This window comes from Elephas maximus, chromosome 13 (assembly GCF_024166365.1).
Source record: "Elephas maximus indicus isolate mEleMax1 chromosome 13, mEleMax1 primary haplotype, whole genome shotgun sequence".
NCBI classification, from domain to species: Eukaryota; Metazoa; Chordata; class Mammalia; order Proboscidea; family Elephantidae; genus Elephas; species Elephas maximus.
In genome coordinates this window covers 93,385,469-93,401,242 of record NC_064831.1, presented here as the reverse complement: position 1 = coordinate 93,401,242, position 15,774 = coordinate 93,385,469, and the positions used below count along the sequence as shown (strand labels likewise).

At 51.9% G+C, this 15,774-nt stretch overlaps 1 protein-coding gene and 1 long non-coding RNA gene across 3 annotated transcripts in view; one reads left to right on the top strand and one right to left on the bottom strand.

Annotated features, from left to right (window-relative positions):
* Window positions 1–458: 458 nt before the first annotated feature.
* LOC126088038 (uncharacterized) lies at window positions 459–3,857 on the bottom strand. The gene is made up of 3 exons (XR_007519926.1): window positions 3,639–3,857; window positions 2,995–3,182; window positions 459–1,541 (listed from the first exon to the last, which is right to left on the bottom strand). It is a non-coding gene; the product is annotated as an uncharacterized LOC126088038 (long non-coding RNA).
* A 176-nt stretch (window positions 3,858–4,033) lies between these two features.
* Window positions 4,034–15,774, top strand: part of PCSK6 (proprotein convertase subtilisin/kexin type 6) — a 269,265-nt gene continuing 257,524 nt past the window's right edge. For both annotated transcript variants that reach the window (XM_049906076.1, XM_049906075.1), the window contains exon 1: window positions 4,034–4,330. In XM_049906076.1, the coding sequence (XP_049762033.1) occupies window positions 4,034–4,330 (297 nt within the window). The remainder of the gene's footprint in view (window positions 4,331–15,774) is intronic.

The window sequence follows — 15,774 nt, the reverse complement described above, 5'->3', positions numbered from 1 at the left end:
TGAGCAAATAATCCGAGAAACTGGACTATATGAAGAAGAACGGGGCATCGGGATTGGAGGAAGACTCATTAACAACCTGCGTTATGCAGATGACACAAGCTTGCTTGCTGAAAGTGAAGGGGACTTAAAGCACTTACTGATGAAGATCAGAGACCACAGCCTTCAGTATGGGTTACACCTCAACATAAAGAAAACAAAAATCCTCACAACTGGAGCAATGAGCAACATCTTGATAAATGGGGAAAAGACTGAAGTTGTCAAGGATTTCATTTTACTTGGATCCACAATCAACACCCAGGAAAGCAGCAGTCAGGAAACCAGACACATTGCATTGGGCGAATCAGCTGCAAAAGACCTCTTTAAAGTATTGAAAAGCAAAGATACCACCTTGAAGACTTAGGTGCCTGTCTTAGTCATCTAGTGCTGCCATAACAGAAGTACCACACATGGATGGGCCTTAACAAAGAGAAATTTATTTCCTCATGGTAAAGTAGGCTAAAAGTTCAAATTCAAGGCGTCAGCTCCAGGGGAAGGTTTTCCCTCTCTGTTGGCTCCGGAAGAAGGTCCTTGTCCTCAATCTTCCCACAGTCGACAAGCTTCTCAGGCACAGAGACCGAGGGTCCAAAGGATGCGCTCTGCTCCTGGCGCTGCTTTCTTGGTGGTGTGAAGTCCCCAACTCTGCTTGTTTCCCTTTCCTTTTATCCCTTAAGAGATAAAAGGTGGTGAAGGCCACACCTGAGGGAAACTCCCTTTACCTTGGATCAAGGAGGTGACCTGAGTAAGGGTGGTGTTACAATCACACCCTAATCCTCTCAACATAAAATTACAATCACAAAATGGAGGACAACCACACAATACTGGGAATCACGGCCTAACCAAGTTGATACACACATTTTTGGGGGGACATAATCAATCCATGACAGTGCCTGACCCAAGCCATGGTATTTTCAATCGTCTCCTATGCATGTGAAAGCTGGCCGATGAATAAAGAAGACAGAAGACGAACTGACGCCTTTGAATTGCGGTGTTGGCAAAGAATATTGATATACCATGGACTGCCAGAAGAACAAACAAATTTGTCTTGGAAGAAGTACAACCTGAATGCTCCTTAGAAGCAAGAATGGCGAGACTACATCTCACATACTTTGGACATGTTATCAGGAGGGATCAGTATCCGGAGAAGGACATCATGTATGGTAAAGTAGAGGGTCAGCGAAAAAGAGACCCCCAATGAGATGGATTGACACAGTGGCTGCAACAATGGGCTTAAGCATAACACAGGTGAGGAAGGAGCAGGACCGGGCAGTGTTTCCTTCGGTGGTACATAGGGTCGCTATGAGTTGGAACCAACTCGATGGCACCTAACAACAACAAAAACATCTGCTTTATGCCGGGTTCCAATCACCTTTCTGGTCCATGTCCTGCCTGTCCCTTGGTCTGCTGACCTCAATCTTGGGAAGCAGCAGGCACCACCTCAGAGCTGTGCAGCCCCCAAGAGCAGACTGGAGAGCCATGCCCTGAGTGAGTGGTAAATCCCCTTCCTGCAGGAGGATGAGCCAAGTTTTATTGCAGACCCTCTCACCATGCAAAGGGCTGGTACTTCTGTGATTGAGCTAATCCTGTCACCATGTAAATCAATAGGAACCCACAAGAGGAGGTTTGATTTAGGATGTTCATTTTGGGAAGCTGGTATTCCTATAAAATTGGAGCCAAGATATTGCCTGGGTACTTTCATGACAAATGGGAAATTTAGCCTGAAATGACCAGATTTGTTAATAAAATAAACTCAGATCCCTCCAAATAAAAATTCAGATGCATTTTAGTCTCGTCTCAGTTCAGTGAGTTGAATCCCTTAATCTGTCAAATTATTAAGGAAAAAAACCCTTATCTTCTGCCTGTCAAAATCACAGCTGTCTTGGTGGCACCCTTTGGAGGCATGGGCTGCTTCATTGTAACTGAGGTTATGTGCAATGAGGCAAGATCTTGAAGAGGGCCACATTCTTGAAGACAAATAAAACACAGGAGCTGGGAGGGGTCCAAGAAATAGTCGGGCCAACAGGGGCCAGAGAAGGGACACGTGCTGCTCAGAGGTCTTGCTGTAAATGGCAGAGTAAGGCCTCTAACCAGCCTGCTGATCCACCCAGGGTCCCTCCTCTGTGGGCCAGCTGGATGGGCAGCCAGTCAGGTTGAGACAACCGAGGGTTTGGGGCTCTTTCTCCCCAGCACATCTGTCTGGGGCTGCCCCATCTGCAGAGGGCCAGTGTCCCTCAAGTAGGGCAGCTGTGGGCAGGGGAGGCAAGCATTCAGGCCCCCTGTAGGAGGAAGATGAAACGCCCGCACTCTGCAGCATGGGGCGGGCCTAGGGTGCCTGACTGCCTGCCCAGGGAGCTGCCCCACTTGACTGGGGAGGGCAAGGGGAAGTGGAATCTACTGATGAAATGGGAAGTGTGCTGGGAATTCAATTCCCAGGTGCCAAGAGGGGACCTTGTGAAGGTGGATTTGGCATGTACAGGACAGGCCTCCCACCACGCCTCCCATTCTCCCACCTCCATTCGGGAGTGACTCACGTTTGCAGAAATGATGAATCATATGGGTTATGAAACCAAAGGGCTCCTGAGAGGAAGGCTGGAAAGGATCTCGGGAAGCTGTCTCCACGGATCCTGCCCTGTCCCCACTTCCTTCTGCCCCTCACCCCCACCTCCATCTGCCAAGCCACAGACTCAAGAAAGTGAGTTCTGCCAGGCACTCCAGCAGGTCTGACTGCTCCTGGAAGCTGAGCATCAGAGAAGCTGAGCCCGTCCTTCCCACCTCAAGGCCTTCTTGGCCTTTTTTCACTCCCGAAGTCTTTTCGGCTGAAGGCTTGCTTTCTGCACAGGCCAGTTGAGACCAAAGGGTCCTAGGAGGGCTGGGAGATCCTGCAGCGGTCCTTGCCTCTCCGCATTTGATCATGGTGTGAACATGTCCACAGCTCTCCAGGGTGCTCCAGACACTTACCTACTGGATTCCAGGCTGCTTCCAGCGGCAGGGGGCAAGAATGATGCAACTCTGTCCCACCAGCTGGCCCAGCCCAGTGGGCGGTGCTTCTGAGAGTATTCACAACCTAGAGACCGCTCAGCGCTTGGCAGGCTCCAGGCTCATAAAAACAAACGTTTATTGAGAGCTCATGGAATCACCAGAACAGCCTATGGGGCAGATAATATTGTTATTTCCACTTCCCTGGTGGAGCAGCTGCCGCACAACAGGGATACAACTTCACCGAGATCACACAAATACTGAGTGGACGCCCTGGGGGTTCACCTGCACCGCCTGACCCGGAGGTGCGTTGTCTCCTCCGGGCTGTACTCTTAGGTTTCTCCCGTCAACTCCTGTAACCCAGTTAATCTGCCAAACGCCTTTGACCCGCATTTAACCTGCCCGTTCAATCACGCCTGGTTCTGGGAGAGGGCCGTGACCCTGTGCTTTCGGTGCAGCTTTTTTTCCCTAGAACTCAGGACCCTTGCAAGCCCACTGTCTCGCCCTGAGGTGAGGAAGGCTACCCGGCCTCTCAAAGCAGACCTCGTTGAATGCGGCCACCCAGGGCGCCCGACCCGAGAGGAGGGCGCCGGCCTGAGCACACTAGCCTGGGGAACCCGGCTCACCTGAGACGCTCCCCACAGAGCCCTCCCCGCGCCTACTAGAACACGCGGGGCCGGGGCCCAGCCGTCTTGAGTCCCGAGCGCCCCAAAGTCCGCTGACAAGTTCCCGGCCGGGAGGGCCCGTTCGGGCCACCCCTGCGGCCGCCCACCCCCCGGCTGGTGGCGGGACCCGGGCTGCCGGCCGCGAGGCGCGCGGGCCGAGGGGCGGACGCCCGGCAGCGCGGGCGGGAACGCGCCGTGGCCGCCTCCTCCCTCTCGGCTCCCGCCCGCGGCGGCGGCGGCGGCGGCGGCGGCAGCGGTGGCGGCGGCGCTCCCCCGGCGCGGAGCGGCTTTAAAAGGCGGCACCCCACCCCCCCGGCGCACTCGCCGCTCGGGCGCCGCGCGAGCCTGCCGCTGCCATGCCTCCGCGCGCGCCGCCTGCGCCCGGGCCCCGGCCGCCGCCCCGGGCCGCCGCCGCCGCCGCCGCCGCGGGTGCGGAGGGCGCTGGGGCCGCGCGAGGCCCCGGTGGGGCCGGGATCCGGCCGCTCGCGCCGCGCGCCTGGCGCTGGCTTCTCCTGCTGGCGCTACCGGCCGCCTGCTCCGCGCTCCCGCCGCCGCGCCCCGTCTACACCAACCACTGGGCAGTGCAAGTGCTGGGCGGCCCTGCCGCGGCGGACCGCGTGGCCGCGGCGCACGGCTACCTCAACTTGGGCCAGGTGAGTGCGACCGGACCCTTCGCGCCCAAAACTTTCCCGGCCGGGCGGGCGCGGCGAGGCGAGAGGGGGCGCCTCTGTCGCCTGCCAGGCCCGCGGCCCCGCGTGGGGAGGGTCCGGGCTGCGCGGCCCCGGGGGACTGGGGGTGGCGGAGACGCCCGGCGGGGAGTCTCTCCGGGAGCGCGGCGCGCGGGACAAGTGGCGGGGCGGTCAGGGTGGCTCGCAAGGGCGCCCACGCAGGCCCGGCGCCCCGGGGAGGTCCCCGGGCGGTGTCTCCAGGCTTTAGCGCTTGGAAGTGCACCCTCTGAGCCGAGCCCGTTGGGGACACCTGCCCAGCCGGGCGGGAGAGAGTCTTCTTGGGGACGGCTCTCTGCCCGTTGGCGCAGTTCTCGGTGCCCACCACCCTCTCTGTGGCCCCTTGAGCCCCGGCCCTGCCACCTCAGCCCTGGTGCCCTCGACAGACAGCTTGGGGCTCCGGACCCTGTGCGGGCGCCAGGAAGCTCCCTCGGTGACAGGCGCTTGGCTCGAGTGTCGGGAACCCAGGCTCCTCGGCGTCCGCGGCACCGCGGGAGGGTGACCAAATGCCGGGGCCCGAGGGCCGGAGGTGGGGGTCCTGCCTTAGAAACCTCTGGAGGCAGGCAGGGAAGTTGCTTTGTTGCTTTGTTTCTGGAGTCCTGCGCTGTTCGAATGGCACCTCCACATACTAGCCTTGTGACCTAGGCAAGTCACTTCCCTGTCTGAGCTGCCCGCCTTGCTCCTCTGTAGGGACGGACTGGGACAGTGCCTGCCCCATGCAGTCGTTGGGACGATCTGATGAGGTCTGGTCAGAGAGCGCCGGTAGGGGCTTGGCCCACTGCAGGCGGGTTACAGTGGCCAGAGTCCGCCCGCGCCCTCTGCCCTGGCAGGAAGCGGCCAAGACTCAGAAGGGACCGCCAAGGCGGGGCCGTTTTCCCGCTCCAGTCCCGCGGAGCGCTCGGGGCGGAGGTTTGATGCGGGTTCATGGCCGGCGGAGGGTCCCCAGCAGCCTGAAGCGTGCGGTGCCGCCGGGGACTCCCCGTGCAGTTAACAAATCTGGCAAACTACACAGTCAGAGGATCTAGCGAAGTGACAGGGACGCGCCGCCCCATAACTCAGACCCTAATGCCAGGCACTGTTAAATTAGTTTCATCATTATCCCTGACAGAAGCCAGCAAAGTGTGCTGCCAGCCGAGATAAATGACATTTCTTCTGCATCTGAAATTCCATGATGATGCAGCTAATGGGAGGTGTGTCGCCTTCTGGAAGAGCAGATTCTGCCGTTTGAACCACACTTCACGAGGCGGGTCAGAGTTTACCTGAAAGGATGCAATCACTGCTCTTGAGGATCTTTTTTTATGTGTTTTGGCTGCTCAGATCTCTTCAGACATCCTGTGATTTAAGAGTCTGCGGTTAGGTAGCACTGACTTGTGTCTCTCTAGCTCCTAAGTCTCCTGACCGGTTGTCCAGAGTTGAGATGGTGCTCCTCAGGGTTCCACCCTGGTCATGACCCCTCTTGTTTGCTTAGGGCCCTGGCTCCTGCCACACTTGGCTGCCCTGCCCAGGTGGCCCCTGCAATTTGTCTCCAGCTAAAAGGGACTCTTGAACTGCCCAGTAATTTACAAGGAGCTTGGGTTTCTGGTTCCTATAAGAGCCAGCTGAAGTTGAGCTGTGAGTTTCTGCAAGAGAGATGGAAACCCATTTACCTCCTCCTGCAGTTCCTGTCCCTGGGCTTCAAAAATGCCTGACCCCTGACCCAGCCTGGCCTTGGAAAGAGCTTACGTCAGACTCATTGAGTGCTTGATGCACAAGGTGTGCTATCCCCATCTTGCCTATGGGAAACGAGGTTTCTCCCCATATGCAGCCCCTCTATCCTGGGACGTTTCGGGGAGTCTTTCAGGGTACCCCAGCTGCTCAGAGTGCAGTCAGCGTACAGTCCACAGCCTGGTGTGGTAGGCACAGGACTTGGTGGCGATGCTGCGGAGACATTCACTACCAAGGAAGTAGTTTGTTGGGAACACAAGCTGTCCCAAAGCCAGAGAGGGGCTCCTGTGTGTGATTACAAGGAGGGCCTATTTCTCTTTACTCCCCAACCAGCTTATTTCTTCCTCCTCAAAGCGCACTGCTAATGTGGAAAAGGCCTGGAGCAGTCCAGCCTCTACCCACTCAATAAGAATACTTTAAAAACCTAATTTGCCTTTTTTCAGCCAGGAGAATTTGTGACTCATAAATAAGTGGTAGAAATAATTAGCTTTGATTTATAGATGAGTAAACTGAATGAAGCAAGGGAAGGGAGCTGTTTGTGTCCACGCAGAAACGTGTGTCACGTCTGTCTGTTCTGCTCCCTGCTCTGTGTCTCCAGCCATATTCCCTGGTCTAAGATCTCCTGGGTGTGACTCTCTGCCCAGACCCTTAACGGGCAATTAGTGGTAGCTCTGTACCTGAGCTGACTCACAGGGATCTGTGCTGTGTGCTCAGCTCTTGCTTGATTGTTTTACTTTCTTTCATATGACTGATTACGTTTGTTTTACACGGTCCAAAGGTAGTTTAGAGTAGTGGTTGTTCACCTTTCTTGAATTAGGGATCCCTTTCAGAGTCTGACGAAGGCTCGGGATTCTCTCCAGAGCCACTGTCGGGAACAAACCAGACTTGCCTCTTTTTGCCCCTCTGCGCAGCATTATTGAGCCTGGTGGCGTAGTGGTTAAGAGCTCGGCTGCTAACCAAGAGGTCAGCAGTTTGAATCCACCAGCCACTCCTTGGAAACTTCACGGGGCACTTCTACTCTGTCCTATAGGGTCGCTATGAGTTGGAATCGACTTGACAGAATGGCTTTTCTTGGGTACCCAGCATTGTAGGAGTCCCTGGGTGGCGCAAATAATAAAGTGCTCGACTCCTAACTGAAAGGTTGGTGGTTTGAACCCATTCAGAGGCACATCAGAAGAAGGGCCTGGCGATATGTTTCCAGGGTTGGAGCTAGGGAGCACAGTCCTGCTCTGACACACACGGGGTTACTGTGAGTTAGAAGGGACTCAGCGACCGTGGTTTGGCTGGCTTTTTGGTATTGTACTGGAGATCCCAGCTAATGCAACGAAATTTTAAAAAGAAAAAGGAATAAAGATTTGGAAGAGTCAAAACTTTCGTTATTGACAAGTGACATAACTACTGATATTGATAATCCAAGAGAAGCTACAGACTATTGGAACTCATGAGAGAGCTGAGCAGATTGCTTGATTAATAAGAGCTACACATTTTTTTTTTACACATACAGCAGCAACGTCTGAGTAGACAAAAGAAAGTATAAGTCTCTCTACCATAAAAGCTATAAGATACTTAAGAATAAATCTAAAAAAAACAAAGCGAGACTTCTATGGAGAAAATTCCAAATTATTTAAAAGGAAGATTGGAAAAAGAAGGTCTGAGTAAATGATATATTAAATCATATTAAGAAATAAAAATGTCAGAATAAATGATACACTATGTTCTTGTAGGAGCCCTGGTGGCACAGTGGTTAAGTGCTCAGCTGCTAACCAAAAAGGTCGACAGTTCGAATCCACCAACTCTCCTTGGAAACCCTGTGGGGCAGTTTTACTCTGTCCTATAGGGTTGCTATGAGTCAGAATCGACTCTCTGGCAATAAGTGATAAGTATGTTCACGTATGAGAGGACTTGATGTCACAGTTCCCCCCAAATTAATCTGTAAATGCAATATCATCTAGTTTAAGCCCTGACAGGATTTTACGTGGAATACAAAATCACCTATACTGATTCTAGAATTCAGATGGAAAAGTAAGATCCAAGAATACCTAAGATAGTTTTAAGAAAGAAGAATGAGGAGGGGAGTAAGAGTTACCATAAAGCCGAAGTCATCACAGCAGTTTGGCATTGGCCCAGTAGTGGTCTAATCCATCAATGGAATAGAGTCAAACACAAGCATATATGAGAACTTGTCTATACAAGCAGAAGAGTTACAAGTAGATGAGGACAAGATAGATTGTTTAATAAATGGTGCTGGGAGGATTGACCCTACATGGAAAAATAGTTTGTAGTGTGTTCTGCTGACTTGCTTGGTACCTATTATACCTTATTTCCCTCCAGTGTCTCCCATTTGTAATGGAAATGTCTAGCTTGTGCCTATTACACCATTGTACTTCGGAAGCAGATAATTTGTATTCTAGATTTCACAGACGAAGAGGAATTTTTGGATTTTGGACTTGGAGCTGATTTAAGACTTTTGCTATGATATGATGGGGTGAATGTGTTTTACATCTGGCAAGGACATGAATTTTTGGGGGCCAAAGGATGGAATGTTATGGATTGAATTGTGTCACCCCAAGATGTGTGTGAACTTGGCTAGGCCATGATTGCCAGTATTGTGTGGTTGTCCACCATTTTGTGATCTGATGTGATTTTCCCATGTTTTGTAAATCCTACCTCTATGATGTTAATGAGGCTTTATTAGAGGCAGTTATCTTAACAAGGCAGGACTCAATCTACAAGATTAGGTTGTATCTTGGGCCAATCTCTTTTGAGATATAAAAGTGAGAAACAAGCAGAGAGACAGAGGGACATCATACCACCAAGAAAGTAGTGCCAGGAGCAGAGCGCATTCTTTGGACTCTGGGTCTCTGTGCTGAGATACTACTAGACTAGGGGAAGACTGAAGACAAGGACCTTCCTCTAGAGCGTACAGAGAGGAAAGCCTTCCCCGGAACCGATGCCCTGAATTTGGACTTCTAGACTTCTAGACTGTGAAAGAATAAATTTCTGTTTGTGAAAGCCATTTATTTGTGATATTTCTGTTACAGCAGCGCTAGATAACTAAGACAATCCTCGATTTACACTGTATGCAGCAATAAATTCCAGATGGGATTAAAGACCTGAATGGGTACAAAACCTTTAGACATAAATACAGTAGAATGTCTTTATGACAGTGGGGAAGGAAAGGACTTCTTCAACAAGGCACAAAAAGAAGAAATTATAAAAAGAAAACTTGTTAAATTAGAATAAAAACTATATACAGCAATTATAACAAAGTTAAAAAGCAATTAATAGAATAGGAAAGGTATTTGTAATGCATATAACAAGCAACAAATTAGCATCCAGATCACTTAAAAAAACTGTTAATAAAAAATGTAAACACCAGGTAGAAAGATGGGAAAGTGTATGAGCAGGGAATTTAATGAAGTAGAAATTCAAATGGCCAATAAATGTAAGAAAAAGTGCTCACCTCACTCAGAATTATCAGGGCAAGGAGCACAACCTAAGGCAACAGTGAGATACTACTTCACACCCATCAGATTGGCAGTCATGGAAAAGTGTTAACACTAAGCGCTGGCAACCGGAACTGCAACATGCTGCAGTTGGAAGGTGAAATTGGTATAATGCTTTGGAGAGCAATTTAGTAATGCATAAATCAGTTGTCCTCAAGTAAGTTCTGACTGATGGTGACCCCAGCTCTGTCAGAGTAGAACTGTGCTCTACTATAGGGTTTTCAGGGGCTGACTTCTCGGAAGTAGATCACCAGGTGTCGTGGATTGAATTGTGTCCCCAGAAATATCTGTCAACTTGGCTAGGCCGTGATTCCCACTATCATGTGATTGCCCATCATTTTGTCATCTGATGTGATTTTCCCATGTTTTGTAAATCCTATCTCTATGGTGGAAACCCTGGTGGCGTAGTGGTTAAGTGCTACGGCTGCTAACCAAAGGGTCAGCAGTTTGAATCCGCCAGGCGCTCCTTGGAAACTCTATGGGGCAGTTCTACTCTGTCCTATAGGGTCAGTATGAGTCGGAATCTACTTGATGGCGCTGGGTTTGGGTTTTTTTTGGGTATCTCTATGACGTTAATGAGGCAGGATTAGAGGCAGTTATGTTAATGAGGCAGGACTCAATCTACAAAATTAGGTTGTGTGTTAAATTAATCTCTTTTGAGATATAAAAGAGGGGAGTGAGCAGAGAGACAGGGGGACCGCATACCAACAAGAAACTAGTGCCAGGAGAATAGCGTGTCCTTTGGACCGGAGGTCCCTGCGCTGGGAAGCTCCTCAACCAGGGAAGATTGAAGACAGGGACCTTTCCCCAGAGCCAGCAGAGAGAGGAGGCCTTCCCCTGGAGCAGGCAACCTGAATTCAAACTGCGAGCCCTCCTAGGCTGTGAGAGAATAAATGTATGTTTATTAAAGCCATCCAGTTCGGGTACTTCTGTTATAGCAGCCCTAGATACCTAAGACAACAGACCTTTCTTCTGTTAGCAGCTGAATATGGTAACCATTTGCAAACCAAAACCAAACCTATTGTCATTGAGTTGATTCTGACTCATAGCAACCCTACAGGACAGAGTAGAGCTGCCCCATAGGGTTTCCAAGGCTGTAAGCTTTACAGAAGCAGACTGCCACATCTTTCTCCATGGAGGCTGGTGGGTTCAAAGTACGGACCTTTTGGTTGGCAGCCGAGCGCTTTACCCACTGTACCACCAGGGCTCCTTGTTAATCATTTGCAGGTGAGGTTGAATTGCCCCAGCAAGCCCACATCAAGGTTTACATGTGAGAAGAACCCTTGCACGTGTGCACGAGGAGATCTGTGTGTGAACGCCCACAGAGGCATTGGTTAAATGAAGGGGAGAAAATCAATCCAGTTGCCATCCAGTCAGTTCTGGCTCGTGGCACCTGCGTGTGTCAGAGTAGAGCTGTGCTCCGCAGGGCTTTCAGTGGCCGGTTTTTTGTAAGCAGATCACCAGGCCTTTCTTCTGAGGTGCCTCTGGGTAGGTTCCAACTGCCAACCTTTTGATTAGTAGACAGGCTCTTAACTGTGCTACCTAAGGACTCATCAAAAATAATGTTGATTCAACAAAGGCAAGTTGCAGTATTTATGTAAACTTTAAAAAATGCACAAAGCAATATTATATTATTTATGAATGCTTACATTAAGCATAGGTGGCGCAAATGGCTAAGAGCTTGACTACTAGCTGAAAGGTTGGTGGTTCAAGTCCACCTAGAGGCACCTTGGAAGAAACCCCTCATGATCTACTTCCAAAAAACCAGCTCTTGAAAAACCTGTTGAGCACAGTTCTACTGTGACACACGTGGAGTCGCCATGAGTTGGAATCAACTCTATGGCAACTGGTTTTACATACGTGCATTTATACACATATATACACGTATAATAAAATGTTAAAGGGAGAGAAAAAGAAGAGAAAAATGCATCTCACGCACACACCTGTTGTTCCTGGATACCTGAAGCACATCTGTGGGCATACAGATGCCTGTGGGCCCCAGGTTAAGAAGCCCCTGCTTTAGACACCCCGGCTGGGCCTGTACACTTGTCAAAGGCAACGGCGACGCAGAGGACAGAATGCCTGGCTGCAGATCACGCAGCTAATTGGAGGCAGAACAGGACTGGGAGCCAGGAATCCCAGCTCCTGGCCAGCTGCTCTTCCCTCCACATGCTCCTCTCTCCTGCCGACCATCTCTTGCAGATGTGGGCCCTCCCTGCCTCTGACCTGTTGTTACATGTGACACAGGCCAGTCCTAGAAAAGACAATTTGTTAATGTGAAGACTGTGGCAGCAAAATGCTCTTCGCAAGCTGGATCACAGCCCCTCAGCATCTGCAGCTCCTGAAAGTGATGTTTACCTAGAGGGTGGCACTCACACGCCGTACTTGCCCTGCATTTTTGCTTTGCCTGGGGTGTTGAGCTAATTTGTTGGTTCTGAGTCTGAACATAGAAAGGCAGGCTCGTTTCCAGGGCCCTAACAGATCTAAGAGCCTTAAATGATTCTGGATCTGCCTTAAATAGTTCTACGTAGAATAGCTGGGGCGCAGGCTGTACCTGGCTCAGAATTTCAGGTGGGTCAGCAGAGGAAGTGGCCATGCTGCAGACAGCCTGCTCTTCTGAAGGAAAATGGAATGAAACCTTAACCAGGAGATTAAAGAATGGGCCAGAACTTGTTCCAACCTGAGGGTTGGGGCTCAGGAGGGGCAAGGGGGAGCCCAGAATGTAGTCACTTGTGACATGATTCACTGATATTGATATTCAGTGTGATACTCTCTTGTTTGTATGCTTTGAGCCTAGAGCCTTGCTCAGGACTGGCCTGGGTGTGAACGGGGAGACACAGACAGGCTCATCCTATCATACCCTCCTCCCATTTGACAGGTTTTTCAGATGCTCACAGATTTAAGTGGACAGGGCCCTTATTTGAGTAGACTGACCTCTCGAATCATTAGACTGGGGTGCAGAGGGGTGACGGAAGCTGAGCTGTGCGCTGTGTGTACAGCCCAGAAAGCTCCAGAAGTCAGTTAACCAGAAGCCCCGGCAGGTTTCTCATGGGCATGTGCTAGCTCATGGGGTTTTGCAACAATCGTTCAGAAGTGTCACCAGCCCTGTTGTACTGAGATGAAGCCTCAGGCCCGGCTAACTTGTTGCTGATCACATCGCTGACTGACAGCCAGCGCCTAAACCCCCTCCTCCCGCACTCGCCTTCTTACACTGTCACCTTTGGCAAATGATCTCATTTCTGCTTCACAGAAAAAGAGTAGGCCATCAGATGAGACAGCCTTTCAGCTCCGGCTGCCGCTGACACCTAAGCCCGCGTGCACCCATCAGCCTCTGCTTCTCCTTCCCCTCTACTTGCCTCTGACGTGTGCATACACAAACACACACACACACCCCACACACAGACACACCACATACAGACATCACAATACCCGATACACACAGACGTACAAACCACATATACCATACACACCCCCACACACAGACACGAGACACCACACACAACACAACACACAGATATACCACACATACACACACACAAACACCACAGACACATGACACACAGACACAGATACACAGACACACACATCCCACCACACATACACACAGCACAGACACAACTCTTCCTGGGGACCCAGTGCAGCCTGTTAGCGCTTTTCTGTCTGAAAGAGTCTGAGCTGGCCTTCTCGTCAGTTCTGAAACTCAGTCACAGCTCTCCATATTGGACGGGAAAACACGCAGCCTCTTCTGGTCCTCCTAGGCTATCACATGCAGTTGCTCAAACTCTGCGGTTATCAACTGAACTGATCATCCCTTACTGCAGACCCCTCTTCTCTGTGTGCTCCCCGTCTCTGGAAAGGGACCATCTTCTACCCAGGGGCCTCAGCTAGAGACCCAGGAGTCACCCACCCCTGTGCCTCGTGCCCAGCCTACGGAACACCCATCTCTTCCTCCTGCAAGGCTTTTAGGTTCCCTGCTTGTCCCCTGCATACTGCCCCTCACAGGCCCAGGTGGTGCCCACCCTCACCTCTCACCTCTCTGTACTGGCCCCTTCCAGCCCTGCCACTCTCCTGCCTCAAACCCCTTAATGACTTCCCACTGCTTTGCCAGGAAAGCCCAAGCTCTGAAAATGCCTTCCAAGGCCCTTTGTGACCTGCCCCCCCTCCTCTCTGTCACCTCCCTTCCCCCACCCTGCTCCAGCTGCAGCTGCGCTGGGCACTTTCTCAGTGCTGGTGCTGACATTTAGGCTTTCTGATACTGACTGCCCTATCTGCCTAGAATGACTTTCCCCTTCCACCTGGTTAGCCCTCTTCCTTCAAGTCTCAGCACTGCCATCTCCCTCAGTGGCCTGCCCTGCGCCTCACCTCCCTGACCTGTCTTCTTCTGGGCAGCTGAGCCCCCGGCATGGTGACATTGCCTGTGGACTTGTCTCTTTCTGCCTCAGGGCACTAGCAGTCCAGGGTCAATCCTCTGGCCACTCTCTAAGGTCTCTCCAAGTCCCACTCCACACCTCCCTGAGGGCTGAGAAGTCACAGAAGGGCCACCTTCAGCAGCGGAGCTCTGTTCATTTTCTCAGCAAGCATGTATCGTGTGTCCACAGTGTCACAGGCTCTTGCTGGTGCGGGCCCTCAGGAGTGAGTAACATGTGGCCCCAGCCTCAAAGAGCATTTTATGGAGGGGGAAGCGTATGGATTTGTCAACAAGCACAGTTAGGCCCATGCATTTAGCGTCAGTGGGCAGAACCATCTCCACCCACTGCTTTTAAAAATCTTAATCCATTGCTTTTTGGAGTCACTCAGCAGGCTTACCCCTCACACCTTTGTTTGTGTGCCGGGAGGCCCTTTGTCGTGACACACACCAGTTTTTGTGTGTGCGTGGGGGGGATGCCCTTCACTGTGACACACTCCAGTCTATGTGTGTGTGCTCGTGGGGATGCTCCCTCCCAGGACACACTCCAGTTTGCTTCCAGGTCAGGTCAGCAGCTGGACATGCCACCAGCACGGCTCAGCAGTTACCCTGGAGCTCACCGTGGATGCTTTAGACCCAGTGGGGCCTGTCATTCTGTCAAACCATCTGTCTTCCTTGTGTCCTTGTGCCTCCGCTGCTTGTGGAGTCTGAAGACCCAGGGCCAGCACAAGGCCCTCTGTCCTGCCTCGTAAGAACAGCGATGAATAGCCCAGCAGCTGTCGGGAGCCTCATGCTTGGTGGGATGGGATTGGCAGCCTCAGGTTCCCATGGTAACCAGCCCGTCAATGCCCTCAGTGTCAGCGATGGCACCGCAGAAAGGAAGAAACCATCTCATTGTCTCTCCCTGGGCTGCCTGGGCACAAACAAGCCATGCCCTGCAGGGTTCGACGGTTCCAGCCCCAATGGGGATGCTCTGCCAGTTGTACATGTACCCGCTTGCTGAGCTTGGCCAGAAAGAGGCCATCGATTTCCGTTTTCTCACCCTCCTTGGGGCCTCCTGAGGTCCTGCGACCGGCTAGCTTAGTTTGCTACCAGAGTCCTTGTCACGCAAATCAGTTCTTCAGGGGGAGAAATGGCAGCCAGACTCCACTCTCCGTGGGGCACGCTGTGGTGAGGAGTGAGTTGGTATCTCACAACAGCAGTTGTATTTTTGAAAGGGACCTTGATTTTCAAGCTTTCTCCCTTTTGTCGTGTTGGCCACTTTCAGAGAAGACCCTTCTTCTTGCCCACATAAGTCCCAAGTCCCACCTGGATGGTCTGCCAGACTCTCCAGGGCCAGGGTTAGGGCCAGGGAGGTGGTGGAGGGGAGGTGGGTTAGCTAAGGGCCCCCTTTCCTGAGGCATAGGCCTGCATTTCCCCCATGAGGACGTCTAGACACTCCAAAACTTTGCTGGCCCTTTCCCAGTTAATAGCGCCGCCACTCCCGTCCATCCTCCAAGCCAGGAACCAGGACACCACCCTGGATTCCTCCTCTCATCAGGCCTCAGCCATGGCCCTGCTCCTTCCCCCTACCTATCATTTCCCCTGTATCCCACCACCCCACAGACCTCCCCCTGCCCATGCCTGCATTGCTGCCTCAAAGCTCCCTCTGCCCATCCCTGCCATTTCCCACACTGCCGACCAGGGAATAGCTCTGCAGAACCATGGCTCTCATGCATTGCTCCCGGCTTTCAAACCATCAAAGGCTCCTGCAGAGC